General features: G+C 41.9%; 1 protein-coding gene across 1 annotated transcript in view; it reads left to right on the top strand.

Moving 5' to 3' along the window:
• epha8 (eph receptor A8) overlaps window positions 1-22,836 on the top strand; it is a 416,521-nt gene that overhangs the window by 364,310 nt on the left and 29,375 nt on the right. The window contains exons 14-15 of the mRNA XM_048615051.1: window positions 5,216-5,365; window positions 17,846-18,036. Coding sequence (XP_048471008.1) covers window positions 5,216-5,365; window positions 17,846-18,036 — 341 coding nt within the window. The remainder of the gene's footprint in view (window positions 1-5,215; window positions 5,366-17,845; window positions 18,037-22,836) is intronic.

Genomic DNA, 22,836 nt, shown 5'->3' with positions numbered 1-22,836 from the left:
GTCCATGGTAAAGATGAGGTGTTGGGGACCGGGGAATTGGAAGTTCTGGAGGAGGTGGAGGGCGTGGGTGGTGTCACGGACATAGGTAGGGAGTTCCTGGACCAAGGGGGAGAAAATGGAGTCGAGATAGTTGGAGATCAGTTCGGTGGGGCAGGAGCAGGCGGAGACAATGGGTCGACCAGGGCATTCAGGTTTGTGGATTTTGGGAAGGAGATAGAAGCGGGCAGTGCGAGGTTGGGAAACGATGAGGTTGGAGGCCGTGGGTGGGAGATCACCTGAGGTGATGAGGTTGTGGATGGTTTGGGAGATGATGGTTTGGTGCTCAGGGGTGGGGTCATGATCAAGGGGGTGGTAGGAGGAGGTGTCGGAGAGTTGGCGTCTGGCCTCGGCGATGTAGAGGTCAGTGCACCATACTACAACTGTGCCTCCCTTGTCCGCGGGTCTTATGGTGAGGTTGGGATTGGTGCGGAGGGAGCGGAGGGCTGCACGTTCTGCGGGGGAGAGGTTGGAGTGGGTGAGAGGGGTGGAGAGGTTGAGGCGATTGATGTGTCGACGGCAGTTGGAGATGAAGAGGTCGAGGGAGGGTAGGAGGCCTTGGGGTGGTGTCCAGGAGGAGGGGGTGTGTTGGAAGCGGGAGAAGGGGTCAGTAGAGGGAGGGTTAGGTTCACGGTTGAAGAAGTAAGCGTGGAGGCGGAGGCGGCGGAAAAACTGCTCTATGTCCAAGCGTGAGCGGTATTCGTTGATCTGTGGGTGGAGGGGGACAAAGGTGAGCCCCATAATGAGGACTGAGTAAAGGGCTCACCTTTGTCCACCCCCAGGCTAAACTCCCTCCAACTGATCTATAAGCTGTGTATCCTCTGATAATCTTCCTCAATATCCGGAACTCCAACAATCTTTGTACCATTCACAAACTTACTAATTAGGCCAACCACATTTTCCTCCAAATCATTTATGTAAACCATAAACAGCAGAGTGTGGAACACTACTAGTCACAACTCTGCATTGTGAAAAGCATCCTTCCACCACTATCCTCAGTCTCCAACAAAAAGCCAGTTCTGTATCCATCTTGCCAGCTCACGCCGACACCATGTGACTTCATCTTTTGTGCCAGTCACCCATGAAGGCACATGATTGCAGAGTGAAGTATCGGACAGAGGTATGGTGGTTAGCAATATTGCCTCGTAGTGCCTGGGACCCGGATTCAATTCTAGCCTTGGGTGATTGTCTGTGTGGAGTCTGCACGTGTTTCCTCTCCCAGTCTAAAGATGTTCATTAGGTTAGGTGGATTGGCTATGCTAAATTGTCCCATAGTGTCCAGAGATTTGCAGGCTAGATGGATTAGCTATGGTAAATGTGGGGTTATGAGGATGGGGTTAGTCTGGGTGGGATGCTGTTTGGAGGGTTGGTGCTGACTCACTGGGTTGAATGGTCACTTTCTGCACTATAGGCATTCTGTAATTCTAATATGAGAACATTATAACTTTGCTCTTCTTGCTGACTGTTGACGCACTCCCTTCACTCTGTGCCTGTGACCCCAGCCCATCACAGCACTCCGCCTATTACTTACCTGTGACCCATTTGTTGTTCCTTCTTCCTGGGCCTCTAGCAAGGTATTATTCCAGCAGCACCCACCACCATCTCGGTGGTGCTGATGTTCAAAAGAGCTGCAGTCCTCTGACTAGCCAGTACATCTTTATAGGTGGGATATATCCCCATGCTAGTCTTTATTCCAGGAACTGCACCCAAAAAGTACTGCAATATGGCATTAATACCAATCGGCCTTGTCAGAAGAGCCACAGCAGGTTCTGCAGCAGGCAAGACCCTAACCCTAACCCTCCAAAGAATCCAACTGAATATATTCTTGTGGTGTCCTGTATAGCTGTACTCTTGAACGCCCTGATACCAAAACCTTTGTTCGATGGCACTCTTAATTCTATGAAAGCACTCTTCCCCCTGAACTTGCAGGTTATGAGCTCAAGCCTCAACTTGAGGCTGACATTTCAGGATAGCACTGAGGGAGATTGATTATTGAATGTGCCTCCTTTCAAATGAGATATTAAACCAAGATTTACTTGTTCAAGATTGCATAACAGAAAGTACAATTTGCCTGATATCTTGCCCAACACTTATCCTTAAATCAACATCAGTAACATTAATGGTCATTTATCTATGTTTGTGAGCCTTTGCTATTGCCATTTAGCCAAAGAATAATAGTTTAAATTTAACAAAAACAAAGAATTGTGGATGCTGGAAATCAGAAACAGAATCAGAAATTGCTGGAAAATCTCAGCAGGTTTGGTAGCATCTGTGGAGAAAAAGCAAAGTTAACATTTTGAGCCCATTGACCCTTCTTGAAGTTCTGAAGCATTTGTCCAGCAATTTCGGATTTTAAGCAGCTTAAAGTAATTCATTGGCTCTGTTTAGTTCACTTGAAAGTTGTTATATGAATACAAGTTCCTTCTATCCTTGTAAGAACATCCTTCATTCCTCAGATAAATTCTTACCTGCTACTGAAGAATCATGGGAAAACAATCATTTGGGATTTGATCAATAAATCTCAAACACATATAAGATTTGTTGGCAAGAGTCTGTGGATGGAATTTCATGTAAAAAAGCTTTATATAAAGAAGCAGGAGAGAATTTCAATGATGAAGAGACAATGAGTAACATTTATAGAGGTTTATCTGAATCTTGTTTTCATTTTTTTCTTTTGAAGTCAGTATCATAACCCTGCCACCTGATTTTTTTTATTAAAATGACTCTCAGTGACAGATAACCCAATTTACAAGTGTTATCAACCTGTTTGCCCTTCTCCAATGATGTGGCTGTGAATGTAATGCTTTTTTATGCCAACCTTTAGAGACTTGGGAACATTATCACGTGCAGAATGTCCATCTCTCGGTTCATCTCCAACTCTTAAAAGCATGGGATAAATCATGATTTAATATGATGATCCAGCCAGTACAAACTCATCACTCTCCATTCCCAGTCTGACCCTCCCACCTGCTGTATTTTGAATGTAAAAGTGCCTCTGTTTTGGCGACTTCACCTGAGGGGTTAGCTGCGACTAACATTGAGACACTGAGTCAGAAGATTGCAGTTCGAATCCAATCTGACCTCTGAGGTGGATGTAAAAGATTCCATGACACTCTTCAGAGCAGAGCAGAAAACTGTCCAAGACACCAGTAATTAATGTTTATCCCTCAAGCAAGGTCACAAAAGCAGATTATCCGGTCATTATCACATTGCTAAATGTGAGGGCTTCTTGTGTGCAAGTGAGCTGTTCCCTTTCCAACACTGTAGGACAGACTGATTCAAAGTGCTCGATTGACCAGTACGTGTTGTGGTATATACTGAGATTGAGAGAGACAGCATTGTATTATGATGAAGATGAATATAATATTGAGATGGTAATGTATATCATGCTTTAACAGTGATGTCAGTAGTCGTGCACATGAGACCGCAATAAAAGGCCAGAGTAGTCTGTACCAGTGAGAAATGTACTGACAGATAACAGGATTGTGTACAGTACTGTAAATAATAGAGTATACAGAGACCATTAGAGTCACTGTCACTCGTGGGTATGGGGAAACCATTAGAATCACAAAGTATTATGGTACAGAAAGAGATAACACGGTGTGGAGCTGGAGGAACACAGCAGGCCAGGCAGCATCAGAGGAACAGGAAAGCTGACATTTCAGGTCAGGACCCTTCTTCAGAAAGGATCTTCTGAAGAGGAGTCCCGACCCGAAACGTTAGCTTTCCTGCTGCTCTGATGCTGCCTGGCCTGCTGTGTTCCTCCAGCTCCACATTGTGTTATCTCTGACTCCAGCATCAGCATTTCTTACTATCGCATGGTACAGAAAGAGGCCCTTTGGCCCATTGTGTCTTTGCAGGCCATCAAACATCTGTCGACTATGGTGTTATTTTCTAGCACGTGACCCATTGACTTGTTTGTTATGGGTTTCAAGGGTTCGTCCAGTACTTCTTAATTGTTGTGATAATTCCAATCTTACCACCTCTTCAGCCAGTGATTTCCAGATAGCCACCAACCTTTTATTAAAAAAGATTTTCCTTAAATCCTCTTTAAATGATCCATGCCCCCTAGTTTTTGACCCCTTTATTAAAGGGAAAGCCTTCTTTCTATCTATGCCCCTCATTAGCTTTGTACACCTAAGTCGGGTCCCCACTTAGTCACCTCTGCTCTAAGGCAAACTGACCCCATCTCTTCTTTGAAATACTTTAGCCCAGGCAACATTGCAGGCCACAACTTACCAGAAGTGACAATGGTGCCATCTATCCAATGTGCAGAATAGAAGTTTGAGCCACAAGTCCAGTGGTAACACAAAGCAGTATTATTATCCCTTTCAACTATATTATATTTCCCAGATGTGGTCGGACCAAAGTGTCACAAAGACTTGGCATAATCTCTATTATCCTGTGCTTCTATTATTCTGTTTATTTTTCTCTTCTGACTGTATATTCCAATATTCTATGCAGCATTGATTCATACAACCCAGGAAGATCCAGTCCTTGAGCAACTGTGCAAACAGTAGTAGAGGTACAGTTAGCCTTTGCTGAGAAATAGTAACATTCACCATCACTACAGAGCACAGAGAAGATTTAAGATCAAAGTCTTGATCCCAGGAGGTGTTGCTGATCAGGAGCTGATTGATTATACTTCTAATTGTTAATTTATGCTTCAGCTGCCCTTGAAACAGTGGGCTACACTACACTACTGTATCTAAATCCTGCAGCATAGACTTCCCCAATCTCCTACAGGTCTGACCAGAGTAGACAGGAGTACAACCGAAACTATTCTGCTCCAGGACTTTGGTGGGTGTCAGGGATGCTGACATCACGACAAACAATTATCTCATCCTCTCACAGGTTAGAGGCTCACAGTAAAGGTCCATAAGTGGGTCCGTAAGTGATCTAATTCTTTCTACTGGATAATATTCACAACATCATAGAAGGAGGCTATTCAGTCTGTCATGTTTTGACTGGCTCTTGAGCTATCTATGAGAGTCAATCTCATGCTCATTTCCCAAAGTCTTGCAAATGTGTGTTTTACAGATATTGATATTTATTTGTTTCCAAGGCCTTGAAAGTTGTTGACATGTCTTTATATTAATTCAGATATTTTATATCTAGAGACCATGAGTGAAATAAGGAATTTGCAAACCTGCTCTAAAAGTTAAAACTTCTTGTTCAGGGAGGAAAGATCCCAATCCGCTGGACAGCTCCCGAGGCCATTGCTTACCGCAAGTTCTCCTCAGCCAGTGATGTCTGGAGTTATGGAGTTGTAATGTGGGAGGTGACATCGTATGGAGAGAGACCATATTGGAATATGACAAACCGAGATGTAAGTACTATTTCCCTCTTCCCATCTGTGTTGAATTTACTGATGGTATATGCTGCTGTTTCACAAGAACATCTTGTTCACCACTTAAACCCTTAAATAACTGTTGCTGTGTGGATTCAGCCCTGTGTGAGATCATCATTGAAATCATTTAATTATTTCTGATTTTGATTTAATTATCAGTAAACAGTTCAAAGTGGCAGAGATACAGTTGAAAGTATCAGTGAGTAGTATTTTGTCAAATTATAAACTGCAAACAATTCACGTAGATACTGACACACAAACGTACATGTACATACAGGCACTCTCACAGAGATAAAATGCACAGATGCACAGGTACATGAATGCACATTCACATAGATGTACTCGCTAACATACATTCACACAGACACCCTTACACATACTCTGACACAAACACGGATACACGTTTACAGACACCCTCATCAACACATAAATATAAACACACACATGCATACAAACATCCGTGTGTGCACAGACACACACAATCCTACAAACACACGCTCATGCAAACGTGCATATTTGGGCAGACACAGATGTGCACAGACACGCACACGCAAATACACAGGCACATACATTCACGCATATTTACACTACTCAAATACAAACACTCACCAAGTCACCCACACAGACAGGCAGATGAAACACCTTCACGCAGACACAGACAGGCAGAGAGAGAGAGAGAGTTTTAAAAAGAGACACACGCATTCACATGGGCATAAATACAAACACAAACACACTCTCACTCACACGAACACACACACACTCTCACACAATCATACTGACCCTCTCACACAATCACACTCTCACTCACACACAAATTCACTCACCCTCTCACATGAACACACTCACCCCCTCACACGAACAGACTCTCACTCACACACAATTACATTCTCACTCACTCACACACAAACACACACCCTCCCTCCCTGTCACACACAGTCACACAAACACAGTCACACTCACTCTGAATGTTGGCAGCTTTGCCTGTGGTTAGTAGCACCAGTTATAGGGCAGCATCCTGTTGCAGGCTTCAGGAGGAGTTACTGCCTGGAGGTCAGGTACCAGAGTCACTGTTATTTAGATGCCCGGAGAATGCAGTAATCATTGCCAATTTTCTAATGATGGCAGCTGTTGCTCCAGTGAATCATCTGTTTTCTACTGGTCTTTGTGTCGATGAAAGACACAAAACAAGCTGCTTCCTAACCATATTCTAAAGGGAGGCCAGAGATTAACAGCTGGCTTTGTACCACTGGATAATGTCACAAACCATTCCAACATGGCTATTCTTTTGTGAATTTTAATTCAGTTTTTCAAAAACGAAAATCTGGATTAGAAAGCTGTTTTCCCTGATGTGTTCAATAAGCTGTCTGGTGCTTGCTCATTAGGGAAGGAAAGCTGCTGTTTCTCCCCATTGTAACCTACATGTAACTTGACTCCCATAACAAAGGAACTGCCCTGTAGTGAGCTCCTCACTTTTACCACAAAAATCCACAATAAAACTGAGTAAGGTAGCCAACAGCAACCCAGACATTATATTGGGACATGACAAAGGCACGCCCCGTCCATTCAACTCCATCAAGTCCTTCTCACTAACACATGGGGATGGTTGTTAACATTGGGAGCAGTGCTCCACAGACTGGTCAAGCCAGCACCTGGTGTGGTCATATAGCCAAGGCATGTCAATCACCATCTTTGGCTATGCCCTGTTTCAGTGCCAGGACAATTCCAATAGAGTTGGTGACACAATGGTATCCAGTGAATCAGATCACATCCATATTGAACACCACTTCGAAGAGGTATTGTGGGTCACACATAGAATGTACTTTGATGGAGGGGGTGGGGGGCGTCTTTGGCTGTCACCAAGAGGAGCTCTGTAGCATCACTACTGACCAAGCTGTCCAAGTCCTTAAAGGAAATGTACCAGACTGGGTTTGAGGCAAGGGAAGGGAACCTACAAGAGAGAAAATCTACTTGACCTCATCTCATCAATGAACCTGAATCCAAATATTACTTGACACCATCCAAGACAAAGTCACATGTTTGAGTAACACCTCATCCACAAACATTCACTCCCTTCTCCTTCAACACACAGCAGCTACTATGTGTACTATGTACAATATGGACTGCAGAAATTCACCTTGGCTCCTCCAACAGCACCTTCCAAACCCACAATTATTATCACTTATGGGAAAAAAACAGCCAATATGTAGGAACACATGTAAGTTCCTCCCAAATGACTCAGCATTCTAACTTGAAAATGTATCTCTAGTGGAAAACCATATCTGACAGCACTATTCAACCACATAACTTTAACATCAGTTCAAGAATGTTTGTTGTCACCTTCTCATGAATAGCTTTGGACAGGCAATAAATAGAAGCCTTGGCAACAATGCCCATATCTTTTGACAGATCAAAAAAAGAGATAATCGGTCATTTTTACTCCGTGTGGAGCTGGAGGAACACAACAGGCCAGGCAGCACCAGAGGAGCAGGAAAGCTGACGTTTTGGGTCTGGACCCTTCTTCAGATTTTCTGAAGTAGTGTCCCAACCTAAAACATCAACTTTCCTGCTCCTCTGATGCTGCCTGGCCTGCTGTGTTCCTCCAGCTCCACACTGTGTTATCTCTGACTCCATCTGCAGTTCTTACTATCTCTGATTTTTACACAGTGTTGTTTTTGGAATAATATTGTTCATCTTAGCCAGTCATTCCAAACAGACAATAGCATCCCATTCCACACTGCGGCTGGTTTTCCTTTCATTTCAATCGAGAATTGGGTCTGGCGTAAAGTCGGCTGCCAGTTGGCAATCACCCATTTTGCTTTTTGGCAAAGACTAATTTCATCACCTTTGAGTGCACAAAAATACTTTCCACATTTTCACGTTCAGACTAGTCAGGCTAGGGTAGTGGAGATCAGATGTCTTCTCCTGTCCCGACCCCATCACCACCAACCCAGTCCCAGGCATTCTGCCTCCAGCCCTGTCTGTCCCCACTGCTTTACCAGTCCCATGTACTTTCTCTTCAGCCCCACCCACAGTCCTCCTATCCCCATGTGATCTCTCTTCCCCTGCAGCTATTCTCTCGTCACCCCCAGCCCCACTTAATCTCTCCCTCCCACCTCCCACAAGCCCTATCTGTTCTCTCACCACCATCCCTTCCCAAGACCCACATGTTGTCTCCACCCCACACCTCCACAAGCCCTCTGTTCTCTCACCACACACTCCAGGCCCATGTGCTCTCTCTTCCCCATTCCCCACCAGCCCTGTCTGTTCTCTCACACTTCCTAGCCCCATGTGTTCCCCTTTCCTCCAATCCGACCATTTCAATGGTGTGCCTGTTGTGTCCACATGTGTGATGTGGACTTTGTAACAGCAATGTAGAGAGTTGGACCCATAAGTGTGCTCATTCCCAATTGAGCATACATGCCCAGTTGTCCCACAGTTCAGGTGTCAGTATCTAGCCATCTTTGTCTTAAAAAGCTTGAGTGGCCCTGCCTGCTTCACAGTTTGGGAAGAGAATTCCAAACACTCATGACTCCTGAGGGAGAATTTCATTTCACCTCTATCACAGGATCTTATACATTTCATTAAGATCACCTCTTATTCTTTTAAACTCCGACAATTAAAGGCCCAACGTTTCCTGATAAGTTTAGCCACAAAACCCTGGCATCAGCTGAGTGAGTCTTCTCTGAACTACTCCAGATATATTTCTAAATTTAGGTAATTTCACATTGAAACAATTTACTGTATGATTTTTTTTCCCGCATAGGGGTCATGTCTGGTTCCCTGGTCAGTTGCCATAAATTGATGTGCTCTGGCTGATGATCTTTATGCCAGTGGAAATGTTGACACTTGTAAGTGATGTGTTAAAATTCAGATGCTGTCTAACAGAGACTGTTCAGCCCAGATGTTGCTTGTACAGGTTTTTGTCCAAAGTCTGAACTATGCAATGAAAAGATTGAATCATACCATTTTCTTAGAGCATCATGTTCTTTTGAGAATAATAAATTACTAATTTTTTTCTCATTTTTTAAATATAGTTTTATGTTTAAGTACAAAACCTGTTGCCAGAACGTGATTTTCAGTCAATAAATGTAAAGTGCCCAAGGCTCCAGCTTGTTGAATAATTGGCGCACTGAAAGATGGCTGACCCCAATAAACACTGAACCTGAGACTGACATCCAAATACATTGAACAAATAACCATTGTTCACATGTGGCTGTTGACAAGGTCTTCAACTCTAGATCATCTTGATTTTGTTTGCAAACCTTTCAGTGGTCTTGTTTCTCTCTACCTCTGTCCCAGCTCCACAACTTTCTGAAATCTCAGCACACCGCCTCTTGTGCAACCCTGATTTTAATCAGTCTTACCCTGTAACCATACAGCTGCCAAGTTCCTAAGTTCTGGAATCTCTTCCATAGACTCTGAGCCTTTTTTTCACATCCTTTAAGATGCTTCTTAAAACTTAACAATTGACCAAGCTTTTAGTCACCCATCCTGATGTACCTTATAGAATTATAGAATCCCTACAGTGTGGAAACAGGCTGTTTGGCCCATCGACTCCACACCGGCCCTCCGAACAGCATCCTACCCAGACCTACACCGGTACCCTATCCCTGTAACCGTGCGTTTTCCATGGTCAATCCACCTAGCCTGCACATGTTTGGACTGTGGATGGAAACTGGAGCACCCAGAGGAAACCCATGCAGACATGGGGAGAATGTGTAAACTCCACACAGACAGTCGCCTGAGGGTTGGCCAGTATGCTAACACTCCTATAAAGAGCTTTGTAGCATTTTATTACCTTAAACATGTTATGTAAAAACAATTTACTGTTGTGTTTTCATCCGGTATAATAAATACGTTTTATAATTGGAGACATCTTATTCAGGAACAGAAAGATTTGATGATCTTTTACGTCTTAACTGTGAGGGTGGAATCATATTAACCTCTTTTGGACCTAGGATGCCCAGTGTGCTACTGAAACAAAAAGAAATAAAACCATTTAATTTCAAGTTTTTCTTATTCATTCAATATGCTTAGCCTTTTGATATATTCTTGATCCCCTTGGCTATGTCAAGTTATAACTGGTGTGACATGATGTGGAATCTGAAAGTTACTTCTTTATAAGTAGCTGCTGCAGTTCCTCCCAATCTGTTATCCATACAGTGATGGGCTTTTACCTTCAGCAGGGTATTTGCACCTGATGAGGTGATACTTCTGTTTAACCATGGGAACTGTAGTACTGAAAGATTCAATGAACATTTATTTTAGCTCCTAGTAAACACACTTATATTATGGTTATAGGGACTGCCATGTCATCAAGTCATAGAGATCTACAACACAGAAAAAGTCCCTTTGGCCCATTGCACATGTGCCATTCGCAAACAACTACCTAACTATTCTAATCCCATATTCCAGCACTTGACCCCATAGCCTTGCATATCTTGGCATAAGGTGCACATCTAATCACTTCTTAATGCTATGAGCGTTTCTGCCTCTGCTACCCTTACAGGCAGTGACTTCCAGATTCCCATCAATCTGTGGGTGAATAGGTCTCTCCTGTATCCCATCCAAACCTTCTGTCAGGGCTAGTCCTGACCAATTTAGTTACAAATTGTGGTACGTTTCCCTCAGCTACAAGAGGGCTCAGTAAGATGGAGACTGAGATCTTTATGCCATTGAGTCACATGTTATGATGTGGTGATGGTACCATGAGCATGTCTCTTCAAGAAATACTGCATGCTGGAATGGAAAGTAAACACAACTGTAACAAGCCATAAAGCACTTATGCAGAGGAAGTAAGAGTCAGAAATGTAAGCAGAGGTCAGGCCTTAGCTGTGGAAACAGAAAGAGAGTTAACATTTGAGGTCAATGACCTTTCATTAGAACCAGAAGTTATAAATGAGGAGGAATGCAAAATGTGTAAGTTCTGAGTTAGAATGGAGTTAGGAGTGATTAAATAACTAAAGGGACAGTAAGAACATAAGAACTAAGAGCAGGTTCCTCGAGCCTGCTCTGTTATTCCATACGGTGTGGTTTGATGCTATAAAATAAGTTTGAGTTCAAGACAGACACTGAGAAGAAGACAAGGTCAAGCCTTCAGGCTTAGACTTCAACATAACCTTACTTATTATGCTATTATAATAAATACCATTATACATGGTAATCTCAGAAATACCGGGCACTATCTAAGGAGTAGAGTAAGCTACCTTCTTCATGTATTCATTATTCCCATATGCTGTTAAGTTCTTCCAGTGTGTTTGAACTCTGCCCTCACTGTGCTGTTTTCATGTTAGCTCAGCTCTGCGACATTATCAGAAGGTTGCTCCAGGGTCCTGAAGCCCGGTTTTTTTGCTGCATCCTCATAGAGGACAAAGCAAATACGGCAAATATAGAAACAGAAGGTGGGCTTAAAGGGCGTGTAAATTAACATATCAGAATCACAGGCAAGGTGGGGTCCTACAATTTTACCTCACTCCTAGTGAGAAGTTAACTGACCTGTATTAATTGAACCCTGAACTCTCCCAATTGATCTGGGGAAGATGTCAGTGCAGTGCTGACTTCTACACTGACTTTGCAAAAATAACATTGTCCTTCAAAACAATCTCTAAGCATGACATTGCAATTTTGCAGCTCCTATTCCCCGAGACCATCTGAAGAACGTTGTTGAATCAGTGCTAATTGTCATTGAATTATCGGATTATTATTCACTTCTGTAATCTATTTTCTTTGCAGTAATAGACTTGTGTTCAACTGATAATGGATTTATTCTGCTCTAGATTGCCTCATGCAAGGTTTTTAATGGATCTAAGCAGCTGCATTTGTATAGTTTGTAATATTTTCTTACTAATTCAAGAGCACTGGAAGGGAGTGCAGTCAGTCACATCATGTTTATTAACCTTTTATCTGCCATGATAAAACTGAATTTAGCCTAATCCATAATGGGAACAACACGTAAATGAAATGTTTGGAAGTAATTGCAGACAGTGCACTGTGGAGAATGTGGATCCACTCCAATGGACTCAGTGTGTTTGACAATCAGAGTTGCTACTGTCAAACTATTATTACTACCATTATTATTACTTTGCTCTGTACAGGAGCAGTTGTATTGCTGCTGCGATGATATCAGTCACAGTTTATGATAGGCTTCATGGAAGTAACCAAAAACACCCAAAAAAATCCTCCTGCAGTGTTTGTATTAAGATTTCTATGCTCCTGACTGACTGTGGCTCAGTTTCTCCTTTTCAGATAATTGAGCATTACAGAGTTTGAGAAAAGGAGGCTACAAAAACATACCATGTCCTTGTTCCTGTTCTCACTTTCTTCTGATGTATCAGATTATGAGCAGCATGGATAGGGTGAATGGAAAGCAGCTGTTCTCCTTAATTGAAGGGTCAGTAACAAGATAGTATAATTTTAAAGTGAAAGGCAGGAAGTTTAAAGGGGATTTGAGGAAAAATGTTTTCACCCAGAGGATGGTGGGAAACCTCACAATCTTTAAAATGTACTTGGAGAGCACTTAAGTATCATAATATTCACAGCTATGGGCCTAGTGAGGGGAAGTGGGGCTAGGGAAGGTGGTAGAATATTTTTGGTGGTACAAACTTGATGAGCTGTAGAGCCTCTTCTGTACTGTATGATTCTATGATCCAAGTAACTAACTCATGGTTGATTTAATAATCTCAATTAGGATTGGTATTAGGAGCACCCTGTTAAGTGCATGCGAAATCATGATTAAAACTTCTTATAGAAGGTAACGAGGTAAGCGGTTGCATATGTAGAAAGTAGCTTTCAAACAATTCATTACTTTTTGGTAAACACTTTTTTGGTAAAATTGGCTGGGTCAATGCTCATGAATTAAAGAAAATGAATTGAGCCCAAGTGATGGAGTGAGCAAAATCCCACCCACTTACTTGACGGCGAATGTAATTGAGGAAACGGAAAAGGAGGTAATTATTGATGAGATTAGCACTGCTTTAGCATCCCAGGACATTCTCTGCTCATAGGAGCGCACAGCCCAATGCCTGAAAAGAGACAGTTGTATGTTACAGTCACTGGCACTACCAGCTGTACATTGTATGCTAGTTGCAGTTATCCATGCAGCAGGTCTTGTACCAGGCTGCATCTGTACAGCCAGATCAATGCAATCCCTGCCAGACATATGCACCTTAGCTTAGGTCAGAGTGATGGGGACTGTCAGTTGCACTTTGTATCCCTCCCTTTGCTCTCCCTTTCTGCCTCAAATGCAACAAATGCTGGTGAATTTCCATTGAAAAAAATCCATTGTATTGGTAATAGAATGTACCAAATAAATAGCAGCTTTGGAATACAAAATCTCCAGGCTAATTATGTGGCAATAGGAAAGAAATTGTCAGATACAATTAAAAAAGGATTTAGACAGCACTCAAGCTGTTTACCATTGGGATTTTGCAAAACGCTTCCATAAGTAGCTTATCCAGCCAGCCCTGGACACTGACATTGTTTGAACAGGTAAATGACTGAGCACTATATTGGCCTGGGGATGGTGTGGATTTCTAAAAGACTTCATCAGGATCAAATTATAACATAATCGAGAGCAACTGATAGGAATCAACTCAGGTCTGGCATGAAGTCCACTGTTACACCAGGTAACTAGAGTGCATTGCTTAGTTGGGTCTGTAGTGACGTGGCTTTGTAGTTTAACATACTGATTAATGTACTGCTGAATATGTAAATAGTTTGATATACATCATCACAGAAAGTCGTGCAAGTTAACATGTGATGTTGCTGTTGAGCAGAGCTGAACTGGTGTATAAAGTGCTTGTTACTTTCAGTAAAGTGTCCTTTATTTAAACTAGCAATCACTGTCACAGCATTTGGTACATTTGTGTTAAGGTCAGAGACCGCACTCACCTCTGAATTAGCAGGTTATGAGCTCAAGTTAAATCCTTAGACAGAACCTTCCAAACCCATAACTGCTTCCATCAAGAAGTACAGGGGCAACAGATCCATGGAAGCAACACCAACACCTGCATGTTCCGAGCCACTCACCATCCTGACTTGAAAATATATCCTTGTTCCTTCAGTGTTGTTGTGTCAAAATCCTGGAATTCCCTCCTTAACAAAACAGTAGGTGCCCCACTCCAAATGAAAAGTGGTTCACGAAAGCAGCTCACCACCACCTTGTGAAGAGCAACTAAGGATGGACAATAAATGGTGGCCCAACCATCGATGGCCACAAACTGTGAATGAATGAAACAATGTTCCAGGCCCTGTATATTTCAGCACAGTGTTTGAGGGAATGCAGTGCAGTTGTTAAACTAAAGGCCCATCTGCTTTCTCAAGCAAATCTGAAAAGAGCCAAGCTTATCCTTTACTACTCATTTCCTCCCACCCCATCTTGAGATCAGATGTGTGTAGTTTCCAAGTTGGAGAGAAAGAAAATGTAAAAACTGGGAGCTTTTGAAATAGTGAGGGTGTTGAGTTGGTGCTCAGAGGAACTTGAAGAGTACTTGCATGTGAGGTGGGTTGGTGGGCAATGAAGAAATTTATCCAAGATTACAAAGGAATCTTGATCAATTAGATCAATGGCCTGAGGAATGGCAGATAGAGTTTAATTTAGATAACTAAGAGGTATTGCATTTTGGTAAAATGAACAAGAGCAGGACTTATACAGTTAGTAGTTAGGCCCTGTATAATGTTGTCGAACAGAGAGATATAAGGGTTCAGGTACATACGGGTAGACAGGGTGGTTAAGAAGGCATTTAGCATGCTTGCCTTCATTGCTCAGACCATTGAGTATGGGAATCGGTAAGTCATGTTGAGGTTGTACAAGACGTTGGTGCAGCTACTTTTCGAGTAGTGTGTCCAGTTCTGATCACCCTGCTGTAGGAAGGATATTATTAAATTGGAGAGGGTTCAGAAAAGGTTTATTAGGATGTTGCAGGGACTGGAGGGTTTGAGTTATAAGGAGAGGCTGGAACAGCCTGGGACTTTTTTCACTGGAGCCTAGGAGTTTGAGGGGTGACATACAGAGCTTTATAAAATCATGAGGGACATAGATAAGGTGAATAACAAAGATTTTTCCCTAGGGTGAGGGAGTTCAATACTATGAGGCATATTTTTTAGGGTGAGAGGAAAAAGATTTAAAAGGGACCTGAAAGGCAACTTTTTCACATAGAGGGTGGTTTGTATGTGGAATGAACTGACAGAGGAAGTGGTAGATGCAGTTACAGTTAGAACATTTAAAACACATTTGGACAGGTGCATGAATGGGAAAGGTTTAGAGGGATATGGACCAAACACAGACAAATGGGACTACTTTAGTTTGGGAAACCTGGTTGGCATGGACAAGTTGAACAGATAGGTCTGTTACCATGCTGTATAACTCTATGGCTCCATTGTCCAGCTAGAGAAGGAATGGAGAGTGTATTTGTTACAAAACGATTGAACTGTAAGAGTTGGAATGCCTCACCACAAATGTATAGAGCCTTAATAAGACCACATCTGGGGCATTCTGTACAATTTTACTTTCCTTACCTAGTGAAAGCTATAGTTGCTTTGGAGAGCCAGCAACGAAGATTCACCTGACTGAATCCTGGGATGAGGGTTGATCCTGCAATGAGATATTGACTAGACAAGGCCTATATCACTAGAATGTAAGAAAATGAGAAAAGGCCTGATAGGAACATATAACATATAAGTTTCTTCAAGGTCTTGAGGACTGGATGTAGAGTTCGGGAGAGAAATTTGCTCTAACAGAGCAAGGGGTCAATCATTTGGAGATGCGATGAGAAGAAATTTTTTCACTCAGTGTGTTGTTAAGCTTTGAAATTCCCCTATCCTCCAGACAGCTGTGAATATTCAGGAATTGACAATGTGGAGGGCCCTTGATTTATGAACATCTGACTTCTGAACGTTCCTAGTTATGAGTGCGATCACATACAGGAACGTAACTTTAAAGAGCTGACATACAAATGTTTCCTGTACTTACAAACAGCTGCTTTATATTGTCCTGAATAAAAACTGAAAGAACTGCAGATGCAGTAAATCAGGAATAAAAACAGAAGTTGCTGGAAAAGCCCAGCAGGTCTGGCAACATCTGTGAAGCAAAAATCAGAGTTAATGTTTGGGTTCTGGTAACCTGAGGTCTAAGGAAGTGTCACCGGACCTGAAATGTTAAATCTGATTTTGTTTTCTTCACAGATGCTGCCAGACTGCTCAGCTTTTCCAGCAACTTCTGTTTTTGATCCTGTGTATATTGTCCTGAGTTGTGTTCTGACTTGTGTACAAATTGACGTGTGAGCGGACTCCAAAACGGAACCCACTCACAACCTGGGGACTGCCTGAATTCCAGACAGAGATTGATACGTTTTCAATACCCAGGGTATTAAGAGATAGAGGATAATACAAGAAGATAGGGTTGACAAAGAAGACCAGCTATGAACTTATTGAATGGTGGAATGGGCTCCTATTCCTGTTTTTTATATACACTAGGAGCAGCAATGTATCTGTTTGTAGATTGTGGCCTTAGTGGCAGCATTCCCACCTGACAGCACCAACTCTGTTAATCAAGCTGATATTTTGGTGGAGAACTGTATATAAAGACCAGCATATGGACATTGTCGAGTCACACCGTTCCTAAAACTCCTTACTATTGCTTGAAAATTCTATCCCGGTAAATGTCAATGTTAAAGAGGCAACAATCCAGTATGAATTTGAATCACATGTAGACCTGTCAGAGTAGAAGTGGGAGACTTTATATTAAAGATGAATATTGTTGGACATCACATTCTATGTTCTGTATCCTACTGGAGTTCCAAAATGCCTCAAGACCCCATCAATTTATAAGATCTGTGGAATTAATATGGTACTGCTGCAGGATCAGGATTTCCCAATTTTGTTAAGCTTATAAAGATCTGTAACAGTGATATTTTGCTCGGTAGTACAGAACTTAAACATCAATAAAAGGTGACAAGCAGATGAAGCTTTTTATCCTACCCTCGTCAGGACTAGGGCCCAAGAAACAGACTTGAGTAAAGGAAAACCAATTTATACAGCATGAGAAGAGAGTACAGATTGGTTGAGACATTGAGACGTGGAGATGCAGCAAGGACAGTTAACTGTCAACCTTAGTGCTCACATCAGCAAGGTCAATCCTGATTATTCAAGGTATTTCAATATCGATTATAGGGCATGGCGTTTGATATGGTGCATGATTTCTGAAACAGGACTTGGTGTCTGATACAGTGCATGTTTGATACAGGGCGTATGGTTTGATACAGGATATATCTGATACGGGATGTGGTTACTGATATGGTACATGTTGTCTGATATGGGCCGTGGTATCTAAAACGGTATATGTTTGATACAGGACATTATTTGATAGAAGACATGTTGTTTGCAGTCTGTCAATTGTTGGGACATGCAACCCACATACCTGGCATCACACCAATACTGAAAGTACGATATTTTGTATTTCAGGTAATTAAATCTGTGGAGGAAGGTTACCGTCTTCCAGCTCCCATGGGCTGTCCAGCAGCCCTCCATCAGTTAATGCTGGACTGTTGGCAGAAAGATCGAAGTGAGAGACCGAAGTTTTTCCAAATCGTCAGTGTATTGGACAAGCTCATTAGGAACCCCACTGCCCTCAAGATTCTTGATACCACAAGCAGGTAAGAAACCAATTACCACAGCTTTGTTTTCTAGGGGTCTGAGACAGCAGCCTCGGTGAAGGCAGCAGGGAGGAGGCTAAATCCAGGGCTACAGAGTGTCAGTCAACTGTTTTACATCAATCGAAATTTTTATTTCCATCGAATTCAGTCAGGTGCAGTGTAAAACAAGCTGTTGACTTGCTTTCTTCATTTCACACTTGCACACACTGTTAAGATCCACCCCATTACTTTTAACATCTTTTCTGCTGTTTGTACCATTATGCCATTTGTTCTGAATTATGGAAAGACAATAGTCGAGTTGAAGTTGTATATAAGAGGACTGATCATGCCTGAACTCACATTGGTGAAGGTTGGCAAGATTTGAGAACTCTTTGTCATGGTACGTCCAAATGCTGGCAATTCACAGGATATTTAGACTCAGCAAGATAATGGTAAAAAGATGGGGAAGCAGTTACTTTGATTAACTGTAGTGAATGCTGCAGGAAAGCTAATGTAGCAATCCTTCAACAGCTGCACAGCATGCCTGTCTTTAATCAAGATTCAGGTGGAATTGGAAGTATTGATACATACACAGAGTGTTCGTTTATTTGCATACACAGAATCAATCCCTGTATGAATAGATCACAGCTACAACATGTTCCACTAGACATAAGAACTGGACATTGCACTTTACAGGTATATCATATGTTTCAATCTTCTCTAAGACAGATGGAGAAAACACTTGATATGTGCTATGTTTCCTAAATAGCAAAGATTTATAAGCAAACCAGCATAAGAGCGGGTTTAGACTATTTGGCACCTCCAGTCTGTTATGCCATTGTTTTAAGTCATAGCTAGTTTTACTTCAACTTAATAATACAAAGTAATACATTTTCTGGAATTTAAAACATTAATTATTTATCTTACCAGACTGAATGAGTTTAGCCTGTAACTACTCTTCTGCTCACCAACTTTGCTGCAACTTTCTTACTAACCTTGAGGCTTTTTGTTTGCTTTAAACCAGACAGATTAGGCATGCATTTGTTTCTTTCCCCTGTTTCCTGCACTCTCAGGCAGATGGGAGGAACAATATTCGACAAACCTCAGCAAATGCCGACAATATAGTGAAGGGTTTGTTGATCAGTGCTAGAAATAGATTGCTCGTTGTTCAGGAGAAACTACTTCAAGGTCAGCCACTCTCTTGTCTCAAAGTCTTCTTAATAAATACATTGCTTTAAAACAGGACCTTGAAACGTATTTTATCCATTAAATCCTTTCCGTGCCAAAGCAGTCAAAAATGTCCTTGAAGGTAACCACCCTGATAATAGTCTCACGAAATGCTCCGCGTTCTTTGTTAAATTAACTTACATCAAACATTAACCAGCAGTAACTCAGCATAAAGTGTTAAAATGGTTTTTCTCTGGAATAAGGCTTCCTGTCTTTCAGTGAATTTGATTCTTTTCTCCATTAGTCATAAGGAGGTTGACAGAGTGAGCAAGAGAATGCAGACAATTTTTGTATGGAGATATATTTGGTTGCGTAGGGATCCACCTGTTCCAATGTGTATTAATATTTGACTTTTCTGTTTCTCATCTGCTGTCTCAGCATGTTTCCGCAGCCAGCTTGCATCCAATATATGAAAGAGTTAGTGCACATACTTCACCTGTGGGAGGCAAAGTAAATCTGCTCTCTGGCCAATAACCATTCAATGTTGGTAACATATAGTGACTTCTGTGAGAGTTGTGCTTCCATTTAACCTGAAACATTTTCTTTTCTCTCAAGAAAATTGGTAGGGAAAGAGTATATTGTTTTATCTGTGGGATTCCACCTTCTGCAAGAGAGCTGTGCCCAATTCCATTATTTGCAATGAAAGAATGGACATAGCTTCATCATGAGCGCAAATTGTCTCATCACACTATTGACACTATTGCTGTGTGTGTGAGAGATTTTTGGGCGTTGGTCTTGCAGTTAGAGTTGGAGACATTCTCAGAAGATCTTGCCTATTTGAAGTTTAAACTTCCTCAGCAATCCCACAGGTTCCTTGCCTTGGGACTTCCAGGAGCTCCCATTAGCAGATCCTTGCGGATATGTCATTTGACCCTCTAGAGAATGGAAGATGTGGTGGGGAACAGATAATGAGCACTATTAGTCCTCTGTGTTAGAAGGATATGGCTGGAGAAGATTTGGTGCATGAAGTCTGGAGGGAATTAATGTTGTTGATGAAGAGTTTGAAGTAGATTTCCGAGCTACAGAAACCTAGTTCACACCAACTATTTTTGATGATAAGAATTATTCCTCACAACAACCTCCTTAAGTTCCTAATAGGAGAAGGGACCCCTACATTAGACTCTGATTTAATCTTAGATAGATTTATGCAGTAGTATATTAGACAGATGTGTGAAATAAAAATGAGAAACATTTTATCCTCATCCATGCATATAAACATAGACAATGTGTTTACTAAAATAGTGGTAAGTTGCTGAGATCGATGGCCAACATGGGTATTGAAACTATAGAAACCTTCATATGTTTCAAGAAGGAACTAAATAGGCTTCTGACAACAAACGAGATTTATGTTTATTATGAGTATGCCATAGGAGTACTCAAAGAGAGATGAGGAGGGCTTATTTTTACACAGTACATGATTGACCAATATCTTCTGGCCATCTATTTCCAATCCTACTAAACAAAAAATACACTTAGATTTCTCACACTTGTCTGTGCGGCTTCCAAGGGAATGTCGTTTATTACTTGTCTTGGTGCAGGATCCTCAGAGGCAGTGATGCAGAAAGTCCTCATGGAAGCCACAGCCCCTTTTACAGCAGTACTGCTGTACTTCTGTAAGTGAAGAGTTTCAAAATCCCAACCTTTCTTTGAGCAGCTACATGAAGCAGGTATATGTGTGTGGGGATGGATGTATGTGACAACTGGGTGAGTCTTAAGATAGATGATGAATAGGGTGGTAGGTGGATTGGGATAGTCATTTTGGATCATATGGGAGTCAGGTTAGAGAGTTGTTGGTGGGAGTCAGTTGGAGTTGGGTCACATCTAGTCTAGGGATTGAGAGGGTGTTCGTAATTGGTCGAGCAGAAGAGGAGCCAGGTGGACTCCTCTTCTGCTCGACTGTATGAGTAATCTGTCAGATTCTACAGAACTGAGTGTCCCGGGGCAGAGGTATTCAGACTTCCCAGACAATTCCCACAGATCCTTGAACTAACTCAGCTTGTAGGATACACCCAGTATCCAACCATCCAAAACCTGAAGATCTGGGTGATTATGATCTGTAAACACTGTCTGAAATTGCAGTGGAAACAGAGTCACTAGTGAGTTTCCAAAAGGGAGCTGGCTAAATACTTGAAGTAGGGAAATAGCAGAGTTGTGGAGATGGAGATGTGAATGGGATTAGCTGGATAGCTCTTCCAAGGATCCAGCACAGACACAAATGGTTATGAGGTTAAATGACTGTGATGTTACATATTATTACTGTGGAAATTCATATACATTTAAGGAAGAGAAACAATAAAATTAAGTTCTAACATGTTTCACAGTAAATAACTATCACTTACACAATCACCTACTTTTCTAACTTTTTAGATGCCCCATGAATTAACTAAAAACTTTCTTTCTATAAAGATCTCAGCTTATATGATCCAATTACACTCAGTGAGCTCCTGTTTGTTTGTACCTATTAATAACATTGTTGACAAAACTTGTTAAAAATCAATATAACGTCAGCCATGCTGAAAAAATACAGACAATTCCATTAAAAATTGAATCAATCAAAAAGTCTGAAGATGTTTGAACATGTTATGTTTGACTGATTCTCAAAACTATTACCAGCAAGGCTGTGGTTGGAAATTTCTGATTGTATTTACCGCGACCTGGTTTTTCTGTTCATTAAATTTAGTGTGGGGAGGGCAAGGCAATAGCAGAAAACCCCCCACCCCACCACAAGCTGTTCCACAACATGTGTAAACACCTTGGCTGAATATGATATGAGATTTTCCAAGCGTTTCATATCAGAAAATAGAACATAGAACATAGAACAGTACAGCAGAGTACACGCCCTTCGGCCCTGATGTTGTGCCGAATTTTTACCCTAAGGTCTATCTAACCTCCACCCCTACCTTATACTATCATCCACATGCATAGCTAATAGCCGCTGAAATGCCCCCAGTGAGGCCAACTCCACTACCCTCTCCGGCAGTGCATTCCACACCCATACCACTCTCTGAGTAAAGAACCTACCTCTGACGTCTCCCCTGTATCTACCTCCACTCACTTTAAAACTATGCCCCTCGTAATAGCTACCTCCACACGAGGAAAAAGTCTCTGGCTGTCCACTCTATCTATACCTCTGATCATTTTGTACATCTCTATCAAGTCACCTCTCATCCTTCATCGTTCTAAAGAGAAAAGCCCTCGCTCTCTCAACCCTTCCTGGTAAGACCTTCCCTCCATTCCAGGCAACATCCTGGTAAATCTCCTCTGTATCTTTTCCAACACCTCCAAATCTTTCCTGTAATTAGGCGACCAGAACTGGACACAATACTCCAGATGTGGCCGAACCACGCTTTTGTATAGCTGGAGCATAACTTCACGGCTCTTGAACTCAATCCCTCTATTAATGAAAGCTAACACACCATACGCCTTCTTAACAGCTCTATCCACCTGGGTGGCAGCTTTCAAGGAACTGTGGACATGAACCCCAAGATCCCTCTGCTCCTCCGCACTGCCAAGAATCTTTCCATTAACCCTGTATTCTGCTTTCAACTTTGTCCTTCCAAAATGAATCACCTCACATTTTTCAGGGTTAAACTC

Source organism: Rhincodon typus, chromosome 31 (genome assembly GCF_021869965.1).
Source record: "Rhincodon typus isolate 14 chromosome 31, sRhiTyp1.1, whole genome shotgun sequence".
Taxonomy (NCBI): Eukaryota; Metazoa; Chordata; class Chondrichthyes; order Orectolobiformes; family Rhincodontidae; genus Rhincodon; species Rhincodon typus.
The sequence above is the reverse complement of the archived record's forward strand: the minus strand, read 5'-3'. Positions and strand labels throughout refer to the sequence as shown.